General features: G+C 53.3%; 1 protein-coding gene across 3 annotated transcripts in view; it reads right to left on the bottom strand.

Annotated features, from left to right (window-relative positions):
• Positions 1-1,780: 1,780 nt before the first annotated feature.
• Man2a2 (mannosidase, alpha, class 2A, member 2) overlaps positions 1,781-23,174 on the bottom strand; it is a 28,880-nt gene continuing 7,486 nt past the window's right edge. Inside the window, exons 3-26 of one of the 3 annotated variants that reach the window (XM_005381511.2) lie at positions 22,855-22,883; positions 21,682-21,831; positions 20,727-20,984; positions 20,512-20,656; positions 20,247-20,418; positions 19,527-19,654; positions 19,118-19,291; positions 18,590-18,776; positions 15,865-16,042; positions 15,400-15,602; positions 15,059-15,241; positions 14,811-14,925; positions 14,643-14,710; positions 14,358-14,523; positions 13,099-13,335; positions 12,457-12,579; positions 12,089-12,203; positions 11,708-11,841; positions 11,436-11,577; positions 10,251-10,384; positions 9,882-9,956; positions 8,136-8,330; positions 7,922-8,032; positions 1,781-3,773 (exon numbers count right to left, since the gene is read on the bottom strand). In XM_005381511.2, the coding sequence (XP_005381568.1) occupies positions 3,621-3,773; positions 7,922-8,032; positions 8,136-8,330; positions 9,882-9,956; positions 10,251-10,384; positions 11,436-11,577; positions 11,708-11,841; positions 12,089-12,203; positions 12,457-12,579; positions 13,099-13,335; positions 14,358-14,523; positions 14,643-14,710; positions 14,811-14,925; positions 15,059-15,241; positions 15,400-15,602; positions 15,865-16,042; positions 18,590-18,776; positions 19,118-19,291; positions 19,527-19,654; positions 20,247-20,418; positions 20,512-20,656; positions 20,727-20,984; positions 21,682-21,813 (3,528 nt within the window). In that variant the 5' untranslated portion in view covers positions 21,814-21,831; positions 22,855-22,883 and the 3' untranslated portion in view covers positions 1,781-3,620. Of the gene's footprint in view, positions 3,774-7,921; positions 8,033-8,135; positions 8,331-9,881; positions 9,957-10,250; positions 10,385-11,435; positions 11,578-11,707; positions 11,842-12,088; positions 12,204-12,456; positions 12,580-13,098; positions 13,336-14,357; positions 14,524-14,642; positions 14,711-14,810; positions 14,926-15,058; positions 15,242-15,399; positions 15,603-15,864; positions 16,043-18,589; positions 18,777-19,117; positions 19,292-19,526; positions 19,655-20,246; positions 20,419-20,511; positions 20,657-20,726; positions 20,985-21,681; positions 21,832-22,854; positions 23,144-23,174 lie in introns of those variants that run through there. The other 2 variants (XM_013512504.1, XM_013512505.1) reach the window with 2 other exon arrangements.

Here is a 23,174-nt window from a genome sequence, read left to right as displayed (position 1 = left end):
CTATGATGACCCTTGTTGTCCTTGCATACCTTTTTGTTCCTGGGTAAGCAGGTGACGTTCCTGTTAGAGATGTAATGCTGTCTGTGCAGGTGTTCAAGCGTATACCCGTGCCCTAAGCAAGCCACCCCCAAATGTTCTCTGGGCCTGATCACCCTGCACCCCAACACCCAGCTCTTATGTGGTGGAGGGTTGCAGGAGGGAACAGAATTTTATCCATTTCCAGTGGCTAAAGTTGTTTGTGTTGTGTCCTGGTTCCAGTTTTGTCATCCTCAGAACTGTGGCCTCAGCCCCGGAGCTCCATGGTTAAGAGTTGCTGCTTGCCTTAAAATAGACCTATTTTCAAATTATGTGCTTACCTGGGTGCTTGTTAAAATAGAAGTTCTTTCGCCCCTACCCCAACAGACTGGTTCAAACGCTGTGCCAGGATCCTTTATTCTTCCTGTGCATGAGAGCGAGATTTTGTCTCTTGCTCTGGTTACACATCAGTTTCAGCGCAGCCATGACTCTGTCCTACATGTCACTGCAACGCCCAGGCTAAAGGAGAAGCTCTTAGGAGGCTGCATGCGCGCGTGCATGTGTGTTACTGGGGACTGACCCCAGGGCCTTGTGCATGCTAGACAAGCACTCTAGCACTAAGCTACAGCCCCAGTTCTTTTAAAAATTTTGAGACAACAGTCTCATTAAGATGCCCAGGCTGTGCTCGAACTTTTTTTTTTTTTTTTGAGACAGGGTCTTGCTCTGTGGTTCAGGCTGGCCTTGAGCTCACTTTGTAGCCCAGGCTGGTCTTGAACTTGCAATGATCCTCCTGCCTCAGCCTCCCGAGTGCTGGGATTACAGGGGTGCACCACCACGCCCAGTTTGCCCTCGTTCTCCTCGCTCCCCCTGTACCAGGAGTCGAACTCACGACCTTGCGCTTGTCAGGCAGGTGCTGTGCCACTGAGCTAAATCCCCAGTCCCTGCCCTCAAACTTTAAATTTGCCTGCTTCTGCCTCCTGAGTAGCTGAGATTAGAGCCATGTGTTACCATGCCTGCCTGAACTTTCCATAAGCTATTCTGGTGACACTGGGCCACATTTTGAACCCTGCTTAACTGATTTTAAAAGGCTAGTGTGCAGCATTAAACATAGGTCTTGTTAGATGAATAACTTCATTGCACACATAAGACCTCCAGGGCCAAGCATATAGCTCAGCAGCATAAGCACCTGCTTGGCAAGTGCAAGGTCTTGAGTTCAATTCCCAGTACAAAAAAAAAGAAAGACCTCCAAAGATAATATTCTTTATTCTGCTAATTTAAGGGTTCATAGATTCTCGTGGTAACATTTGCTCTGATTACTTAGCATCATTTACTAATATTATAGCTCGCATTTGTGTAGCTCTTCTCCGGCCCATGCATTACCTCAGCACTTCCAATTGATCATCTTATTTCCCGCACTGTGAGATGGGCAGGACTCCAGTTGCTGAGGCTCCAAGGACTCTCAGATCTGCAGGAACTCAGCTCCGCTACTCTCAAGGTGTCTTCAGGCGGCTGCCTGGCAGGCCCCAGTGACTCAGATCCCACAGCAAGCTTTTCTCCTAAATTGTACTGATGTTTTGTATGCGCTGGAAATGTTTCTGCCTGTGTCTGACATCTATCTTCTGACTTTGATGCTTCCTACAGCACAAAACATTTTCAGTATTTTGTGTGTGTCTGTGTGTGGTAAAACCTGTTATCTTTTCCTTTACTATGTCTCCTCTTAGGTTTCATGTTTAGAAAAGACTTTCCCACATCACAGGTATAAAAATATTTTTTCTTGAGTCATTTTGTCATTTTATTTTGTTTTTTTTCCCTTTAGAACGAATTTTTGCAGAAACCGAGGTAGAGGTCTAACTCTAATAGATAGCTAGTTGTCTCAAAGTACTGTTTATTAAATAATCCATTTTTTCCCCACTTAAAACCCTTTGTATTGCATACAAAATTCTTTCGTTCCAGGATCTTTTTCTGGACTCTCCATGCTGTCCCCTGGGTCTGTCTGACACAGTCCGTTGCACTGATTGAATCCATGCTTGCAGGAAAGTCCTCTGGGAAACCTGGTAGGACGTCCTTTTCCCCACTCAGCCCCACTGCAAACCCTGTCCACTGCCACTCAGCACGGTCTTGGGTTCACCTGCCTTTACTCTTCCCAATGAGCTTCAGAGCCAGTTGAATCCCAAAAAGCATTCAATCTTGCCAAAATTACAGAGAATTTATGGGCTGAAGTAGGGAGAACCAAGATCCTTACAGAAACGTGCAGCAGTGCATCAACTTACGGAAAGCTGTTAGTAGGTCTTCTTGATTCTCTTAGATTTTACCAGTAGGCAGCTTTATTGTCTACAAATAATGGAATATACTTCTTCCCTATCCCCTCATCGGTCTTACTGCACGGGTGAGAGATGCCACGACACCAAGATGGCAGTACCCCCCCGCCGGTTCCTGGCTCACATGGGACGCCTGTGGTGTCCGACTCTTTAGATGCCTGAGAGACCTGTATGTAGATTAGGGTGTTTCTTCTTAGTCTTGGTAAGAGTTGTAATAAGGGATAGATTATAAATGTCACCAAGTATCTTTTCCGCATCTGAAGAGACTCACAAATTTTTCTCTATTGATTGAAGCTAAAATAAAGGCTCATGAGCAGTCCTACTGCCTCCTAATTTAGCCTCCATGTCCTTGGTCTGTGCCAGGAACGGAACACTTTTGCCCAAGGATGGGCCCGAGGTGAAGCCGCAGGCCTGCCCAGGGCACAGCGCCAGATGCTGTGCCAAGCTGCCCAGGTCTGTGGGGTCTTAGAGGCTCGATTTCTTTCCTAGGAAAGGAAATTTTCTAGGGCCAAACCCCCAGCACAGGAAGGAGTTTTTGGGGGGACAGCGGATGAATTAAAGGGAACAAAGGGGTACGGTAGGGAGGAAGGCCCCCTCCCCAGGCCCTTGCCACTACCCCACCACACAAGTCAACACACAGAGCCAGTGCCAGTCTGAAGTGGGGGTTTTGGTACCTGAAGTGTCCTAAGACTTCCGTTCACATGCCTAACAAGCCCTTCCGGTCATGCAGGCCCAGTGGTGGTGAGAGCAGAGACTCACAGAAAGCACCGAGGCCCTCAGGCTCTTAGGAGAAAGAGAGATTCCTCTTCCTCCTCCACCTCACTGTCAACTGTGGGTCACCATTTTCTCCCCAGAACCACCCTCATCCTGCTCCTCACACCAGGACAGGTGGCCTCTACATCACCACAGGACCCCCACAGCCAGCCCTTGCCAACAATTACCTACACGGGCCACCACCCAGTTAGCCTCCGTCTGCCCCTGTGCCTCCTATATCCCGTCCTGGGAAAAGGGTGGGAGCCTGAGCTGGGGCCCAGCGGGGCAGCCACACACAGTCCACAGGAGAGCCTGGCATAGCCCATCCTGACCAAGGCCCTCGTCTTCAACACCTCACCGTGCCTGCCCCACCTACCCACGGCTGGCTGTGCGGGTTGCCTCGAACACAGAAGCAACAAAGAACAGAAAGCGAGGGCAGAGCTCAGTCTGTCACAGTTCTGAGAGGCAGACTGGGATGGGATACCCGGGGTGGCAGTCTCTGTGAATGAGCTTCTCTTTGGGCCACAAGAAGCCCTAACCCAAGCGGAGGCGAAAGGTGGCGATCTCCATGGGCTCCAGATAGAGGTCCGTGCTATTGGAGGGTGAGGCCAGCAGGTACAGCAGGGTCAAAGAGGTTGGCTGCAGGAACACCACATCCAGGCCGTGGAAAAGGCTTCCCAGGGCTACCTGTAGGAGAGAAGGACGCCGGGCGTGGTAGCACATGCCTACAATCCCAGCGCTTGGGAGGCTGAGGCAGGAGGATCATTGCAAATTCGAGACCAGCCTGGGCTACAAAGTGAGCTCAAGGCCAGCCTGAACCACACAGGGAGACCCTGTCTCAAAAAGACAAAAAAAGAAGGGCTGGGGTTATTGGGTGCTACCACACCAGCTAACATGTGCTTTGTCTATGTCGTCTCTCTCTGAGAATCAGAAGGTGTCGGGACAAGATAAAGGTGGCTGCTCTTATTTTTTTTTCAGTACCAGGAATCGAACTTGGGACCTTTCACTTGCCAGGTAGGCGCTTGTGCCACTGAGCTATATCCCCAGCCCTCCAGTTCTTGAAATTTTAACCAGAGCAATTAGGCCAGAGAAAGAAAGGAAAGGGATACAAACAGGAAGGGAGGAGTCAAATTATCCTTGTTTGCAGATCATATCATTCTATACTTATAATATCAACTAGAGCTAATTGATGAATTCAGCAATATGGCAGGATATAAAATCAATATTAGTCAATAGCTTAGTGAGGCAAGGTGGTGTACACCTGTAGCCCCAGCCCTTCGGGAGGCTGAAGAAAGAGGATCACAAGTTTAAAACCTGCCTGGGCAACTTAGTGAGACCCTGTCTCAAAGTTAAAACAAAACAAAACAAAATGCTAGGGATATAATTCAGTGCAAAGGTCCCAGGTTCAATTTCCAGTACTGGGAGAAAAAAAGTCAGTAGCTTTACTATATACCAATAATGGACTAGCTGAGAGAGAAATCGGGAAAATAATTCCATTTGCAATAGCTTCAGATAAAATCAAATACCTAGAGATCAATCTAACCCAGAAAGTGAAAAACCTCTGCAATGAAAACTTTAGAACACTGAAGAAAGAAACTTAAGAAGATGGGGCTGGGGATTTAGCTCAGTGGCAAAAGCGCCGGCCTGGCAAGCACAGGGTCATGAGTTCGATTCCCGGTACCAGAAGAAAAACAAAAAAACAGAAAACAAACAAAACAAAAAGAAACTGAAGAAGACACCGAGACATGGAACGACCTCCTATGTTCATGGACTGGTACAATTAATGGAGTCAAAGTGGCCACATTATCAAAAGTGATGTACAGATTCAATGTAATTTCCATCAAAATGGTAATGACATTATTCACAGAACTAGAAAAAAAATTTTTAAATTCATTTGGGGTGGGAGGAAGAATTCATTTGGAAACACAAAATAGCCAAAGTAGCCAAAGCAACTCTAAGCAGTTACAGGAGGGCTAGTGGCATCACAATACCTGATGTCAAATTATATACACAGCCACAGTAACAAAACAGCAGGGTACTGGCACAAAAATAGACACACTGACCCATGGAATAGATTCGAGGCCACACAAGCAAACTCACACAGCTACAGCCATCTGATTCTGGACAAAGAAGCCAAAAATATACACGGAAAAAAGACAGCCTCTTTCACAAGTGGGGCTGGGGAAAGAGATATCCATCTGGGGTTTTTTGTTGTTTTTTGTTTGTTTGTTTGTTTGTTTTTCCCAGTACTGGGAATAGAACTCACGACCTCGCGCTTGCCAGGCAGGCACTGTGCCGCTGAGCTAAATCCCCAGCCCCTGAGATACCCATCTGAAGAAGATTGAAACTAGATTCCTATCTCTTACCCTGTACAAAAATCAATCAAAATGGATCAGAGACCTAGGTATTAGACTTGAAACTTTGTAGGGTGTTTTGTTTCTGTTTTTTTGAGACAGTGTCTCACTAGGTAGTGCAGGTTGGCCTTAAACTCACTTATGTAGCCCAAGCTGGCCTCCAACTCATGGCAATTCTCCTGCCTTAGCCTCTCGAGTGCTGGGATTATAGGTGTGCGCCACCATTCCCGGCTACTAGACTTGAAACTTTGAAACTGCTAAAAGAAAACACAGGGGAACACTTCAAGCCATTGGCACAAGCAAAGACTTTCTGAATAGTCTCAAAAAGCACAGGAAATAATGATAAGAACCAACAAACAGGACTACATCAAACTAAAAAGTTTCTGTACACCAAGGGGAACAGACAGCCTGCAGAATGGGAGAAAATCTTTCCCAGTTATTCTTCTGTCAGAAGTAATACTGTATCTAGAAATGTAGGTATATATAAAATAAATTAACACCAACAAAACCAAATAGCCTAATCAATAAATGGCCAAAGGAACTGAACAGACATTTCTCAAAAGCACAAATGACCAATAAGTATATGGAAAAATGCTTAACATCTTTAGCCATTAGGGAAAGCCAATTAAAATGATCCTGAGAGTCCTTCTCACCCCAGGCAGAATGTATTCATCAAAAACACAGAAGCCGGGGATCCAGCTCAGTGGCACAAGCGCCTGACTGGCAAGCACAAGGTCCTGAGTTCAATTCTCGGTACCAAAAAAAAAAAAAAGAACACAGAAAACAGGGACCAGGGATGTAGCTCAGAGGCACAGTACTTGCCTGGCAAGCACCAGGCCCTGAGTTCGATTCCCGGTGCTAACAAAAAAAAAGTACAGAAGACAACAATGCTGGTGAGGATGCAGGGGGAGGGGTGGTGGGAGGGGAGGAACCCTTTTACATCTGGTGGGAACATAAATGAGTACAGCCATCTGGTGGGAACATAAATGAGTACAGGAAATCAGTATGCATTCCTCAAAACGCTAAAACCAAGCTACCACTAAATCCAGCTAAAGCACTCCTTGGTATACGCCTGAAGCAATGAGTTAGCATACCACAGAAACACCCGCATACCCATGTTTTTTGTGGCACAATTCATAATAATCAAGATATGGAACCACCCTAGGTACCCAACAGTGGATTAATAGGTAAAGAAATATGGTATAATGTATATATATACAATGGAGTGCTATTCAGCCATAAGGAAGAACAAAATTCTGTTCTGTGCTGGAAAATAGGTGGATCTGCAAACCATCAGGTTGAGCAAAATAAGCCAGACTTGGATAAATACCGCACATTCTCCCTAACATGAGGAATCTAGAAAAACGGCAAGAAAGAAGGGAGATCATTACAGCCAAGAGGAAGGGAATGAGGGTAAGGGCAATGAGAGGCTAGGCAGGATAATGGGGGACGGATGTGAGCAGAATACACTGCATGCACTGCAGCCCCCCAATGTGCAGTGAGAGGGAGTGGGCCAAAGGCGGTGACAGGGAGTAGTAATGATCACATCTGTCCGTGCAGGTACAGCTCTGCACAATGAAAACCATGAATCTGTGTAGCTGATACAAGAAAAAAGAGTAAAAAAATATAATCTGAAGGGCCGGGGTACAGCTTAGCGATGAGTGCTTGCCTCGCTTGTGCTCGGCTGGGTTCTGTCCCCAGGACTGTAGGAAAAACAAATCTGCCGGGAGCTTTGACCTTCCAGGAGCAACATGCTTCTCACACGTGTCTGTGGCCAGTCTCAGGCTCCCGGAGATTCGCCGAGCCCCAGAGCCTGCCCATGCGTCTCGGGGTGGGAATCGTCACAGCAAGTACGAGTCTTTGAGGACAGGGACCATGGTCACTTCTGCATCAGTGGCGCCCTGCGGGTGCATTTATCAGCACCGTCTGAGACTGTGGGTAGAGCTTCCAGAGGAAGATGCAGTGGTTTTTTTTGTTTTTTTGTTTTTTTCCCCCTGGTTTTTGGTTTTTTTTTCCGGTACCAGGAATCGAACTCACGACCTTGAGCTTGCTAGGCAGGCATTGTGCTGCTGAGCTAAATCCCCAGCCCTGGGTTTTGATTTTTTATTTCTGGTGCTTCCCACTTTGCTTGGTTCAGGGCCCTATGCCTTGTTTGGAACTGCCTGTCAGGCCTCAGTAACTGCATACGCATGTCAACTGCTTTCCCCTTTCCTTCCCAGCGCGCAGGAGTAACTTTCTTTCTCTCTTTCTTGTTGAAACAGGGTCTCACCAAGTCACTAAGTTGAGCTGCAACTTGTGGCCTCTCTGTCTCAGCCTCCCACAGTGCTGGGAGTACAGGCGTGTGCCACCGCACCTAGCTTGGCACGACATTTCCTTCTCCCACCCTGCCACCCAGCTCACCCCGGCCTGGCTACCTCCAGCGCTGGACCTCCCTACCTGCCTCTCTGCAGAGCTATCACTCCCACACCCGGGCCTGCTCACCTTGCCTTGGCTTGTGGTGCAGTTGAACCCCAAGTTCTTGGCCTCAAGACCACAGTCGAAACCCTTGCGGTGTAAAATGAGCGCGGTATCTGCTGAGGGCAAGTTATCCTCCTGGGACAGCGACAGGAAGAGGGCAGTGAAAGGCAGGCTGGCCCAGGGACAGGGGAGGGGCTGGAATCTGGCCTTGGAGACCAAGGCTGAGCGGGGCGCTCACCTCAGCCTGGAGCATGCGCAGGTTGAGCAGGTGGAAGTCACAGGGCAGCGAGGACGCCAGAGGATGAAAGGCGCGCAGACTAGGGCCTGGGGATGGTGTCTTGGCAACAGGCAGGGTGAACACCTGGGTATTCAGGTACATGGAGGTCAGATGGCTCAGGAGGGATGGGTAGCTGGTGGAGCGGCCATCCTGGACCTGCGGGCGGGGCCGAGAGGTGGGTGAGGGCACAGCCATGCTGAGGGTGAAGAGGAGGTTGGCACAGCATATCCAGGCCCCCTCCTTTGCAAAAAGCCTTCCTAGTGGGTCTGGCACCAGGCCTTGTACCTCTGACCCTCCATGGGTGGCTACTTCTCGTGGCGCCCAATTCAGAGAGCCAACTTTTTTCTGGTATTTTTTTTTGCTTCTGTAACACTGTCACAAGCAGCACACTTATCAGCAACATCTCCCATCAGAGAGAGACAGACAGACAGACAGACAGGGAATGTAAGGCAGACAGATTCACCCTTCTGCCTGCATGAGTGGAACAGAAGGGTGGGAGATGAGCATCTGATGGAGAAAGTGCTCTGAGCCCTCTGGGATCCCCAGGGGGCCCCATGTCCACAGCGCCAGCCTGGTGCTCAGGGGCCTGGTCCCCGTGATTCTGCCCTTGATACTGCACTCACAGGCTTATGCGCAACTGTCCTCCAAAGCCCCCCGCTCTCTGTCCTGATTCCTGGCCCTACAACACCCAGAATCGACTTCCCTTTCCCCTCACCGGGCCCGGGAGCTGCTGAGCCCATTTTTATCCACCACTACAGGATACCAACAGCCACCCCAACTTCTGCCCACCCAAGGCTTAGCTCCAGTCCAAACCACCAACACTTCCTGTTTGAACAGCTTTCAAACTGTCCACGTGCTCCCTGGAGCTCGGGTCATTCCCTGAGGGCAGAGTCCTGACAGCGTCCCTCCTGTTCTGGCCCTTCTCCGGGCACCCAGGCTCTGTGGCCAGGCTTTCACGGCCACTGTACTGGGCCCAACCGCCCTACCGTGCTGAAGCCCAGCACCAGCCACAGAGCCTCCTGCACGGAAATTCACCGCCTTTGCACTTCTAAACAGTAGCACTTGGAACCACCGAGGAATGAAATGTGTCCAACAGGAATGAAAAACTGACTTTTTATTTCATTTTAATTCACCAGGGCGGCAGGGCATGGGGGCACACGTCTATAATCCCAGCACTCAGGAAGCTGAGACAGGGGGATCGCTTCAAGTTTGAGGGCAGCCTGGGCTACAAAGTGAGTTCAAGCCATCCTGAACTGCATAGCGAGACCCTGTCTCAAAAAGACAAAAACAAACAAAAAAGACTAACTAATTCACCACGGTAGCCCCATGTGGCTGGTGACTACACACGAGACAGCACAGCTGTGGTGTAACTGAAGGAGCTCGCTGCCAGTCCCCATGCCACGCCTTTGGGCCGCCCACCCGGTCAGAGCTAAGCCTGGCCCACACCTCCACTAGGATGGTGTCTGTGACGTCCAAAGGCCCCGCTGTGGTCTTCTCCTCAGGACCTGGTACACATGGCCCTTTCTACCCCGACCCCACTCATAAATAAGTTCCTAGAGCCAGCGGCACCATTTCCCTCAGCTCCTAGCACTGCAGGGGCTCAGCGTCTACATGGTGGGCGTGGTTAAACCATAGACCTCAGGGCACCAAGCAGTGGGCTCCAACTACAGGGACAGTTTGCTGGGCATTCCAACCATCCACCCTTACCTCTCGGCCACCGCTCCTGCTGCTGGGAAAGATCAAGCCCCTAAACATGGCTGCCAGTTTGTAGAAACAGCCAGGCTGGTGGGGTAAAGAAAGCCATGAGATGAGCGGGGACGGGCAGAGGGTTAGAGGGCGGGGCAGGGTGGGGGCAGCAGAGAGGGAGGCGGGAGACAACATGGGGGCACAGGCGACAGTGGGACTGCCAGGGTGCATGAGATGGTCAGCGAGAATGGTCAGCGAGATGCAGACGGCTACCTGCCACAACCCGGAATTAGCCCTGCTCCACTGTCCCTTCCTTGGGCCCAAGGCTGGAACCCCCCGTCACCGTGTGACAAACCTGCCCTGGCCCCTGGGCACTGGGCCTAGGTTTACCTCACTGCCCATGGTTCGCCGTTCAAGCAGGAGGCGGAAATGGTTCCAGGTTCTCTTGTTGTCCTTCAGCCCTTGGCCCAGGCCCCGGTTATCATCCTGCATCAGCCGCCTGTCCAAGATCACCTCCAGCTGACCTGGGGGAGGAAGGAGTGAACCCCAGCCTGCCACCCCGCTGCACCCCACCCTGGAGCAGGCGGCTTCCCTCAAGGAAAAGCCCAGAAGAGAGACCAGGAGCTCAGGCAGTCAGGAGCCTGGAGCTGGGAGGGCTGAGAGACGGTGGCCCTGTGTCCCTGCCTCACACATGAGGAAACGGCAGGCCCAGAAAGCACAGTCACGCTCCGTGACTCCGGAGCCCCAGCAGGAAGCCCTATCTGGACTGGTCACATAGAACCAACCAGGCAAGCGGGGCACTGAGAGTGACACCGTGCCCAGGGTGGCCACACATTCCCTCTCTGGCCCAGGTTTTGAGGGCTGTGACTCAAACCACCTCCCACCCGTGCTCTACACGGCAGGGGACAGCCAGAAGGCTGGCAAGCCAGACACCAGCTCTGACGGCCTCGTCTGTCAGAAGTCAGGCTGTAGGGAGGACAGCCAGACGGCGGATGAGAGGCTCAGAGGCCTTGGGGCTCCCTGGGGGACACAGGTGGCTGATGGTCCCCTCTGCTTGCCTTTTGCTTTTTTTCAGTATTGGGATTGAACTCAGTCCCCACTAAGTTATATCCCAGTCCTTTAAAAAAATTTTTAAATTTGAGACAAGGCCCTGGGTTCAAGCTCTAGTACTATGGGGGATTAAAAAAACAGAACATCATCCTCTCCTTTTTTCTTTTCCTAAATATTTCATAAAATATTGAGTATGCTTTCAAACTGTCCCTGCAGGCGCTCCTGCCGGGAGAATGGTCACACACCTCAGCTAAGAGTCGCCATTCAATACCAGGTGCCTCTTGAGGGACCGCATGGGACTCCCCACCCACTGCCTGTGTCAGGGGAGAGGGTGACAATGGTGCCTGCTGCCTTGCATCCAGGGAGACCGACCAGAGCTGTGGATGCCCCCTCATCCCTCTCCAACAGGGAGGTGACGGTGACAGGGAAGAAGTGAGGGAGGGAGGCCGTGGCAGGGGACAGGCCTCGACGGTGGGTGGTTGCTTCTCGTCGCGGACCCCCGCAGACCTCCTGCTCCCTACTCACCATCACTGAGGCTGGAGACGCCCAAGGCCTGGGCCGTGTGCAGCGTGAGGCGCTGCTGCGCATCCTGGATGTAGGCCATGACTGGCATGGGGTAGAAGTTGGCCTGCAGGGGCAGCTTCTTCAGATACCGCCGGCGCTGCACCTGTGGGCCGGCCCAGCCAGTCAAGGGCGTCCGGGCACCATCTGGGCCCTCAGGGTCCCTGATCACTCTTGCCTCACTTGTCAGGGCCACCAGTACAGTCCCCGTTCTGCACCGGGGGTTCAGGCATCACCTGAAAGCCATTGAGGTCTGTGAAGAAGATGCCCTGGCTGTCAATGTCCGTGTGGATGCGCAGGGCCAGCTCCTTGTTGACATAGTCCCGGATGTCCACCAGGAATGACATATCCACAGACAGTCCCTCTACCCCTGGGCACACAGGGGAGACAAGGGGAGAAGGGCAGAGGAGCACAGCTTGCGAGCCATGCTGGGGACACTGCCCAACCTCCCAGGCGAGTCCCAGGGACAGGGTCTCTGGTGACCTTGTCCCAAGACACTAAGCATCCCCGACTCAAAAGCTCCATTTGCGGGGCACAGATGTATGAACACAGAAGGGGCACGAGGGGCACAGGCCACAGCCCGTGGGCCCCACACTTCCTCCACAGCCCCTCTTCACCTGGCAGGTTGTACAGTCGGACCACCTGGTGAACGTGCTCGTAGTAAGCGACCACCTCTGAGAAGAAAGGACCCTCAGTGACACGCAGCAAGGGCGGTTTCTTGGGGACGTAGGGCTGGGGAAAGAGGCGGCAGCCACTGAGCCCGAGGCACGGACAGACAAGCAGTTAGCGGCCCCAGGTCAGTCAGGAGATGTTCTCATCCCATGAGACTCTGCCTCACACCCTGGGCCCCACTGTGACTGCTGCCCGCCCACTGGCCTCCCTCCCATGGTGGCAGACAAGACCTCAGCAGGGAGCAGTCACCCTGGAAGTGCTGTGCCCCTCTGCACAGCCCTGTTAGGGACACCTCCCAGAGCCCGTCAGGTACCTTGGCCTGGTCATCAGGCAGGAAGAGGTAGGCGCCGCTCTTGTCTTTGGACGCACGCGTGCCATAGATGAGGAGCCTCACGTCTATCCGCTGTTCCTGGTCCTCGTCCACCCTTTGGATGCTCTGTCAAAAACCACAGCCTGACCCCTGGCCCCAGGCCAGCACACCAGGCCCGGCCTGGGGCTACAGCCTGTATCTCAGGCTCCCCAGAGGCCCTGTGTTAAGGGCTCGCTACCTGGGGGGCTGCAGGGAAGAGGCGGAAGCCAACAGGCAGGCCCAGAGGAGGCTTGGGGTCACTGGAGTGCCCCTCCCATCTCCTGTGTCCTGCCCACAAGGGGGCAGCTCTGCTCTACCACACGATCCTACCATGATGTGCGGCTCCCACAGGCAGGTCCACCAGGCCAGGGGCCAAACCCCTGAAATTGTGGCTAACAAGAACCTGCACTCTTTATAGGTTGATGATCTCAGATATCTGTTATTACAGTAACAGCCTGACGCATCCAGCTTTCCAGACTGCTGGCTGGGCACTGAGACAGCCCACGCCTGGGTCCCCGTCAGTCACTCAGGTGGAGCAGGCGCAGCCACACCAGCACGTACGTCCTCCTCCACTCCTGGCCCTGCACAGCACCCCTGGCCCTTTACCTTGAGGAGCCCGGTAAGGCCTGAGAACCAGACCTGCATGTAGCTGTTGCTGAGGGTGAAATCACCAGTGCCCGAGTTGATGACACGGATGGGGAAGGCTTCGTGCCTGCTGACCGACAGCCTCTGGCCATGCAGGTAGACACGCACAGAGGAGGGCAGTGTGCGGTGTGTGTCCAGGCCCTGCAGCAGCTGCAGCACACTTAGGCCCAGGGCAGGCAGGCGGAGAGGCACAGACACCTGCGGGCACGGGCGGGGTGAGGACACAGGCTGGGCCAAGCATCTGTGGGTCCCAGTCTCAGGCTTCTGTTTCCTAACAGAGAGCCTGGACAAGTCCTGCACCCACCGGAGCCTCTGTCCTCTCCTCTGTAGCATCCCTTCTTTTTATTTTATTTTATATTTTTTTTGGTTTTTCTTTTTTCTGGTACTGGGAATCAAACTCACAACCTTGCGCTTGCCAGGCAGGTGCTGTGCCGCTGATCTAAATCCCCAGCCCCATTAACACTGCTGAATGTGTTTTCTTTCTTTCCTTCTTTCTTTTTTTTTGTACAGGGAATCGAACTCATGACCTCAGGCTTGCCAGGCAAGCGCTTATGCTGCTGAGCCCTGGAGCACCCCTTCTTGTTGGTTAGGCTTTCTCAGTCTCAAATGACATTTGAAAAATTATAAAGCAGCATCAGGCAGCGTGGCCTATACCTGTAAACCCAGCACTCTGTGAGGCTAAGGTAGGAGGACTGAAGTGTGAACCCCGCTTGGACAATTTGGTAAGGTCCTGTCTCAAAATAAAAAAGGGCTGGGAGATGCAGCTCAGTCTGAAGGCCATGGGTTTAATCTCCTGTCATGAACAAAACAAGACCCTACGAAGTGGTGATCACATTAGACTTCCAATAAATACTGGCTATGAGGTAGTGTGCATCTGCAGCGCCAGCCTTTTGGGAGACTGAGGAAGGAAAATCACCTGAGCCCAGGAATTTGAAGCCAGCCTGGGCAACACATGAGAGAGACCCTGTCTCAAATAATTCAGTAAATAAAGACTTGTTGAATGAATGGATGGTGGGGTATTGTAACTGACATTTTTATTATTATTACTATCTTCCTTTTAAACACTCAGTGCCCAAGAGCGTCCTCTGGGCAGCCCCTGTCCCCAAGACACTCACCGCTAGTCTGGGTAGTAGGTGGGGCCGTAGCAGGGAAATAGGAGGTGGGTGACAGGCAGAGGGAGGACCTGGGGGAAGGCCACTGCAGACAGAGCCCTGCCTCACCTGGTAGACATCAGGGACCATGTTGGTGGCCGAGCTCCAGTGGGCACTGATCTGCACGGCCAGCGGCTGCCCGTCCTCCGACAGGACACGGACGTGGGGCGAGCTGACCAGCAGGGACACCACACTGAGCCGCTCCTGCTCCAGGGGGTTGAAGAGCACCACAAACCTGGGGGTGGGGGGTGACAGGGCAGGGCCAGTGGGCAGGACAGAGTCTGTGGCTGGGGGACAGGTGCAGAGTGGGGACGAGACCAGGGACCTCGGGGCACCTGGCCTAGTGTGGGTCACCTGGGTGAGGCGTCTAGCTGGATTACTGTACGCTCCGGCAGGGCGTCGTAACTGGAGCGGGTGTCGTCCTAGAGCAAAGCGGGCAGAGGGAAGAGGCATCAGGCAGCAGGCCTTCTCCCCACCTGGCCAGAGAAAGAGACGACCCCAAGCAGATCCAGTGGGGCTCACCACTTGGAGGAAGGGTGCCCCAGGCTCAAAGCGGTAGGTCCCCTTGTCCCCCAGCACCAGGTAGTGGGCTGCATTGATGATGACCTGCTTCAGGCTGACGAGGGAGCGCAGGAGCCTGTGTGGACAGTGGAGGGCTGGGAGACGATCACAGGGCCGGGCCTCCACAGCCGGCCCACCACCCACCAAGGGACCTCTCTGCAGCCGTGGGTGCGGGGAACGAGGTGGGGCTTCGAGGGGGGGGTGCCCACCTGACCCCATAGTCCATCACCACGGCCTCCTTGGCAGTGCCGGTGATGGCGTCGTGGTGCTGGAAGAGCCCCAGAGTGCGGCGGGCCTCCGTCAGGAGAGCGAAGTCGGACAGTGGGTACCGGGAAGCTAGGCCAGAGCGGCGGGCGTGTGCCACGGCCAAGCTGTACAGGATCTCTGCCCCCCTGCGGACAGAGGCGTCACTGCCTGCCACCTGCCCCGCACTGCAGGCCAGTCCCCTTCTCCCTGCGTCACTCCTCTGCCATGTTGGCCTCCTGCAGGCCCAGGTGGGCTTCAACCCCAAAGGCTGAGTCCCCCGAGCCTACGACGGTAGGCATCTCACCGTAGGTGGGCTTCCAGGACTCGATCCAAGCTCTTGTAAAAAGGCCGGGAGGTGTAGTAGCCCGTCCAGTAGTGGTCGTCACGGTCCGCGTAGGAGAAGAAATCCCCGCTCAGCACTGGAAACCCTGGGGGCCGGGCCCCGGGCTCCACCCCCGTCCTCTTGTACAAAGCATCAAAATAGTCTGAGAGGGTGCCAAACTGGGCCTGTGGGGACCCCCAAACCAACTCCCATGAGTCGCAAGGCCTCCTGGGAATTCAGGCCACCAGTGCTGCAGCAGCTGGGGAGGGGTAACTATGGCCCACCTTTCTGTGCCTCACAGGCAAGCCAAGACCCTGGGAATAAATCCTGAGCCCAAGAGTGGTAACAAACCCCGGCTGGGGGCCAGCTCTGAGGAGCAGGGGTTCTCCCGGGAAGGCCCCAGGCTGCAGCACCAGGAGCCCCCACCCCGCCAGTCAGCGTCCCCACCTGCACGTGGAGGTCTGGCTGGCTGTTAAGGAAGTCAAAGAGTCGCTGGTAGCTGAAGAACTGGGCGTCCCACTCTTGAGGCTTGTCATATCGGAAGTCATCACCCAGGGGCACCAGCAGGACATTGCTTCGGAACAGCCTGGACTTCTTCCGGTACTGGTCTAGGAGCAGGGCTGCCCTGAGGGGAGGACAGGATGCAGGCCTCATGATAAGTCTGAGGGTTACGAGATCAGGGAGCAGAGCTACCCCGAGCAAGTGTCAGGCCTCTGTGGAGCTGTCTGGCCCGCAAGGACACAGCCCGGAGTAGGAAACCGGTGCCTGGGACCCAGCGTCCTCTGGACAATTTTTCTTTATGCTGAGCTTCGATTCTCCTGACCCTGCCTCTGCGTCTTTTCCTATAATTATCTTCCAGATACAGCAGTGATGCCTGAGCTTTCTCTTCCTTCAAACCTGGTATAGTTTATAATGTGTTCCTCTGGCCAGCATCCCGAGCCAGGGGCTCAGAACTGCATAAAGCGGGGAGGGTAGTGCAGGGCAGTCAGACCTCTCTCAGAACAACCCCTGCCTCACCGCCCACAGGAGCCCCTCAAGGTCACCTGCCACCATGCTCACAGTTACCATGCTTTCTGTGTGTGTAGCTCAGCACGGCCTTTTCACCCTGAACTTCCCATTCTGCTTTCTAAAGCCAAGAGTGGTGCCTTTGTAGCTAATAAATCCCATCTGGTTTGGGGGATCCCAGCTCCAATGAGTGAAGTTGCACCACACTTCGATTAAAGAGTTCAGGCTCAGCCAGGTGGGGCAGTACACGTCTATTATAATCCTGGTACTCTGGGAGGCTGAGGCAAGAGGACCTCAAGTTTGAGCCAGGCCTGGACATATTAGGAACTCAGCAAGATGTTTTCTTAAAATAAAAAATATAAACTAAAATAAAAAAGGCTGGAGATGGAGCTCAGTACAAAGGCCCAGTGTTTGCCCAAATACCTGTACCACCTCCCCAAAAAAGAACCCAGACTTTGGAGCCAGATTATGCCAAAACCAGCTCCACATGTTCTAGCTGAGTGACCTAGGCAACTTCTCTGGGCTTCTTTCTGGTAAAATGAGAATAATGGAGGCTGGGGGTTTAGCTCAGCGGCACAGCATGTGCCGGGCAAGCGCAAGGTCGTGAGTTCAATTCCCGGTACCGGAAAAAAAAAAAAAGTAAGAGAATAATGTCAGATAACATCATAATCCTTACTGGTATCATTAACCCTCACAATGTTACGAGAATTAAAATGAATGAACGCATTAATATTTAAGCACTTACAGTGGTGCCTGGCACACAATAGGACTATTCATAGCCATCTGGGTTTTTTAATCAATATGACAGATAAAGTCAAAGGACAAGTAGAGACTTATAGCACAACATTAGACATTCCTTCCTGTTTTTGTTATCATTGTTGTTGTTGTTGTTGTTGTTGTTATTATTATTATTATTATTATTATTAGTGTTGCTGGGGATGGAACCCGGGGACTTGTACATGCTAAACAAGTGCCCTACCACTAAGCTACATCCCCAGCCCTTCCTGTTTTCCTGTTTTTATTTTTTATTTATTTTTATTTTTTTATTTTTGGTCTTTTTGAGACAGGGTCTCATTGTGCAGTTCATGCTGGCCTTGAGCTCACTTTGTATCCCAGGCTAGTCTTGAACTCACCATGATCCTCCTGCCTCAGCTTCCTGGGTGCTGGGATTACAGGCGTGCACCACCACGCCTGGATGTTTTCCCGTTTTTAGATCAACCTATTAAGTGTCCTTTGAAGGGTATCATGGTTTGGGCACTAGTCTACTAACTGTGTTGGCCTGGCTTGCCTCTACTTTATTTCTATTATATTCTCAAGAGAGACCCCCAAAGAAAACCCATCCCTGATCTATCAGTGCCCAGGGAACCTCTCAGTCCAGGAAGCCTCTCGGATCAGGGAGCCACGTCCTCCCTGGCCTGCTCTCTGAGAAGCGGGCCAGCCTCAGAGAGGGCAGCTGCTGCTCTCAGAGAGTCGTGCCTGCTTAACAGCCAGAGGTTCTTTCTGCAATCAATGTTTAGATTTCTAGAAACAAAAGACCACTTTCTTTCCTTCCTGGCCACATGAAAACCAGTTCAACTTGTTACATTCTTAAGGTTCTGGCTAAATCACTGTTTAGGTCACAGGTAAACAGCACCTTTGGGGATGGCGGGGTGATTTCAGCCGCACAGACATGGCTGGAGGGCCCTAACTACTCTTTCAGAGGGGACAGGGAGGCCGAAGGCCGCGTCCGGGGGACTAAATGGTGATGTGAGTTGGCTGTGGTTCACTGCACACAGGATCCTGCTGACTTCCAGCCAAGTCAGGATACCTGGGCCAAGGAAAGGCACATTAGCCTGAGGTTTGTAAGAAACTGTACCAATTTACAAGCCATTTGTCTCTGATCAGTTGACTGGCTCTGACAGTCCGTCAGGATATGGGAAAAACATCCCCGCTGGGGACAGTAAGAGCTTTCTGGGAAAGGTGGTTCCTGTACGCCACGCCAGTTTTCCAGGGAGACTTGCAAGGAGCTGAGCTCACACCTGAGCCCGCCCTCCATTTTCCAGCTGAGGCTGGCATCCCGTAGCTCCCCAGCACCGCATAGCCCAGACCAGAGGCCGGGCCCCCTGGTTCCTCTGTAGAGTGAAAAATGAACACCATGCCCAGGCCAGGGCTGGAAGCCAATGCCTACCTCTCTGCCACGTTGGCCTCTGTGATGGCCCGGGGAGGCACCTTCCAAGGGCAATTGATGCGCCCACCCGGCAGCCGTTTGAAGTCGAACTGGCAGCAGATCTTGGGGTCGGGTCCACAGGTATGGGGGATGTCATAGCTGTAGAAGGGCATCATGTGGCAGAAGATGTCTGTGCTGGAGTCGGAGTCTGCAGAAGACACACCATGCGGTCAGCCATCAGTGGGCAGCCTCGGGAGCCGGGCACAGGGATGTCAAGAGGGCATGGACCTAAAGGCAGCCCTGACAGATGGTGGAATTCTAGGGGGACTCAGGCTATGGGACTTGCAGGCAGGGGACAGGACAAAGGGCCCTGAAGGATGCACAGGGAAGCTCACAGAGGCCAGAGGTCAGTGTGACCCGCCCCTACCGCAAAGGACAGACCGCTCTGGTAGGGTGACCTGAGGGACCGTGGGCTCGAATTGCTGACTGCCCTGCTCTTCCCCAGGGAAGGCTGCATTGCTCAGACCCCGCTGCCCTACCTGGCCTTACCCCATGTCTGCCTCCACATGAACTCCAGGTTGTGGGTGGCTGCAAAGTGCTTCTTGATGGCATAGTGCACCCTCTGAATCAGCATGCTGGTCAGGTTGGCGCGGCGCAGCAGGTACGGCACGGTGGAGCTGTGTCCGAAGGGATCCACTGCCCAGCCAGAGCGCGGGGTCACACCTGGGCATGGGGTTAGAGACCCTGAACGCCTCAGAGTCACAGGGCCTGGCCTCGGCCTCACCCAGCTATCAGAACTCCAGCTTCTGCTTTGGCAGGTACTGGAAGATGCCACTATATCAGGGCTGCATTAGCCTAGAAAGGAACCATCCCCGCCAGTCCCTGTGCCTTACTGTCCCTTGTCACCATACCCCAGGCCCAGCTGCAGGGTGACCCCCACTATCGGTCCTGGACATACCGAGGTTTCTCTCCAGCCACTGGTGTCCCTCGATGAGCTGGTCAATCAGCGCAAAGTAGTGGGAGTTGGCCTCGTCTGGCATCACCCAGCCTCCCGTCACAATCTCCAGCTGCCCGTTTCCCACCAGCCTACAGGGGAAGCCACATTCAGGATGGAATGGGGACCGATGCCCAGTCCTGCCAACCAGATGATGCCAGTGTCTGCACGCACTGGTGTCATGGCCAGTCCACCTGAACCTGGGACCAAGCGCACAAATACTGGCCTTCCTTGCCCGCTAGCCTATCCCACGTCAGTCGGGAACCTGCACGTCACAGGATGGTGTCTGTGCTCCCAGGGTGTGACCTCATGCCCTCTCTCCACTTAGTAGACTAGTGCCCAAACCATGATACCCTTCAAAGGACACTTAATAGGTTGATCTTAAAAATGCTGCAGTAGGGGCTGGGGATTTAGCTCAGCGGCACAGCGCTTGCCTGGCAAGCGCGAGGTCGTGAGTTCAATTCCTGGTACCAGAAACAAAACAAAACAAACAAACAAAAAAATGCTGCAAAAAAAAAAAAAAATGCTGCAGTAACTGGTGTCTCTGACACTAGTGACCCCCACACTGTCACCCTCATCTCTGTGTAGCTCCCTGCCTCACCAGCACTTCAGCATTTGGCAGGACCTTCCCACCCTGCCCAGGACTCATATGACAGCCCCCAGGCCTTCACCCCTGCCACTGGCCTTCGGACTACTGCCCTCTTTTGGGCATTGATGTTGTCCCACCACTTGGCGAAGAAGGAGACTTCCGCCCAGAGGAAGCGCCAGCGGGAGTCCTCCTGTAGCTTGGACACCATGCTGTTCAGGATGTGCTGGGTCTGCTCCGTGTAGTACTTGTCGAAGGTCTTGATCCAGCCTGGGGGGCCGACAGGGGAGCCCCTGAGGACACTACCTCCTCCTCCAGCTGCCCACCCTCCCCCAGCTCCTGGTACCCACACCACAGGCTCACCTGGGTCATTGTGAGAGTGTGGCACCACGAACACCTGCAGGTCCTCGGCATCCCAGTCGTGCGGGCTGTAGGAGATGTCGAAGCCTTGCCTCCACACGCCACCTTCCACATTGTCAAAGGGCAACTCCTCCGACACCATCAGCATCTGCGGGCAGGACGGCAGCTCAGCACCCCAACTGTGCCCACTGCAGGTAGGTGCCAGCACCTACTCTTACCTGCAGGTCTGGCTTCTGACCCCGGCCCCCCAAAGCAAACTGGCAGTCCTGGGGGGACACAGAGAAGAAGCTGGGCCGGGGCTCTGGGGGCACCACCCAGGAGCCATTGGCCATGTGGTAGGGCAGCAGGGCGGGCGGGCCCTCCACATTGGCAGTCAGCTCCAGCACTGAGTCCTTGATGTGGCTGATGATCTCGTGGTTCTCTTCCAATAGCTGCTCCAGCTGCTCGATGCGGTTCTGCAGCACGGAAATTTGGCTCTGCCAAAAAACCAGAATGCACTCACCCATGGCTCCTTATGCTCCAGTCAGGGTGTCTGCCTAGGGAACACCTGAGGCCTGGCTGGGAGCCCTCCCCGTCAGGGGAAGCCAGACCACAGCCTTCTGGTGGTCTTTCTACCACATGCCCCAGTGAGTTTCCCCAGGTGTTCCTGAGGAACACCTATTTCCAGCTCCAGCAAAAGCAAGTTTTCTCAGCACCAGTCCCATGCACATCACTACTGAGGACTGGATCCACCTGGAAGCCCCGTATTCTCTAGCTCACAGATGGCAAAGATTTCGCCTCATGTGCAGTGATTGGTGCTGCCAGTCTGGAGCACAGTGCCCAGAAGGATCCATCACATCAGGGTTTAATGGTAGAGAATGCTGCAATCAATTAGCAATGTCTGCTGAGAACTCGGGGAGGACAAAGCAGCAACACACAATGCCATTTTTTATTTCTTTTTTTTTTTTTCCTCTTTTTTGCTTCCTACTTGGCTGCGGATGTAGCTCAGTGGTACAGCATGTATTTAGCACTCAGCATGGACAAGGCCCTGGGTTTGATCCCTGGCACCACAGAAGGAAGGGAGGGAGGGGGCGGGACGAAGACCTGCCTAGGCTGACATGACCCTCCGGCTGGGTGACGGTCCAAGCCCAGGTGACCTGTAGACACAGAGATCAATAGCTAGGCATGACTCACCCGGGGGAAGTTCCCACTGTTCTCGTGTCGGGCAGGGTCATGCTGCACTCGGTCCAGCATGAGGTAAAGGGAGAAGACAGCCACACAGAAGATGGCAGCCCCGCACACCGTCACCTGCTTCTTCAGCTTCATACTGGCCTCCGAGGGCACCTGGCAGAAGAGATGCCATCTGTAGCTTTGGCATGTGAAACCCTTCTGGTGGTCTTTCTACCACATGCCCCAGTGAGTTTCCCAGGTGTTCCTGAGGAACACCTATTTCCAGCTCCAGCAAAAGCAAGTTTTCTCAGCACCAGGCCTCCCCCGACCCCCGCCTCCACAAGTTGTGGATCCCGACTCAATCATGATTTCCTTCTCTTCCTTAAGACTCGGAAAAGAAGGGGCTGGGGATTTAGCTCAGCGGCACAATGCCTGCCTGGCAAGCACAAGGTCGTGAGTTTGATTCCCGGTACGGGAGAAAAAAAAAAAAAAAGACTCCAAAAAGAAAAGTAGCACATCTGGGACCGGTCCAGCCTGGACCTAGGAGCGGTTCTGCCATTGAGGTGGAGTAACACCCTCCCTCCGCTAAGCTGTAAAATAAATGGGTCCAGGGTAAGAGTCCCAACCTCCTGAGTACAACCATCTTCCCCGAGGTCTGGTGCCTGGTGCCTGTCCAGGCTCCTTGGCCATGTGCTTCCCCCTTAGATGAATAAATTGGTCTCTATTTTGTTCGACTTAAAGGTACAGCCATAACTAGGCATGGCGGTGCACACCTGTAATCCCAGCACTTGGGAGGTTGAAGCATGAGGATCACAAGTTCAAGGCCAGCCTGAGTATCTTAAAGACTTCTGTCTCAAAATTTTAAAAAAAAGCTAATATTAAAATTAAAAGGGCTGGAGATACAGCTCAGTGCAACAGCCCTCGGTTCAATCCTCAGTACTGCAAAATAAAATAAAGGTATAGCCAGAGGCCGAAGAGACTTAATAGTGTCTTTCCCCGGGTCCTGTGGGATCAGTCTCAGCAGACACTGCCTGGCACAGATTCTGTGTCAATAAGAACACAGAATACATTTCTAAAAAGAAAGGAAGACAGAGAGAGGAAAAAAGGAGGGAGGGAGCGACAAAAGGAAAGGAAAGGATAAAAGAAAGGAAAAAACGAAAAGAAAAAGGCTGAATGCACCTCAGTGGTGGAGCTCACCTAGCATGCGAGGTCCTGGGTTCGGTCCCCTGTATCGGAAAAAGAAAAAAGCAAGCCCCGTTTCCGACACATAGCCAGTCCTGCGTTCTCCCCGCGAGCACCGATTCCTGCAGTGCAAAACTTTGCGCCGCGGCCGGCAACGGGGGTCCCGGAGCTCGGGCGAGGCCTGCGGGCCACTCGTCGCCTCCTCCGCGCCCTGCCCTACTTTGCACGATCGGATTCCGCTCCGCAGCCTCCGGGCAGTATTTTTAGCCCTCGCGGCCGGGCCCAAGCCGGGGCGGGTGGGGCTGCACCTGCCCGGCTCCGCGCCCCGCCCGCCC

Source organism: Chinchilla lanigera, unplaced genomic scaffold (genome assembly GCF_000276665.1).
Source record: "Chinchilla lanigera isolate Chin_1 unplaced genomic scaffold, ChiLan1.0 scaffold00015, whole genome shotgun sequence".
NCBI lineage: Eukaryota > Metazoa > Chordata > Mammalia > Rodentia > Chinchillidae > Chinchilla > Chinchilla lanigera.
Note: the sequence above shows the minus strand (reverse complement) of the source record. Positions and strands in the feature narration are given on the sequence as shown.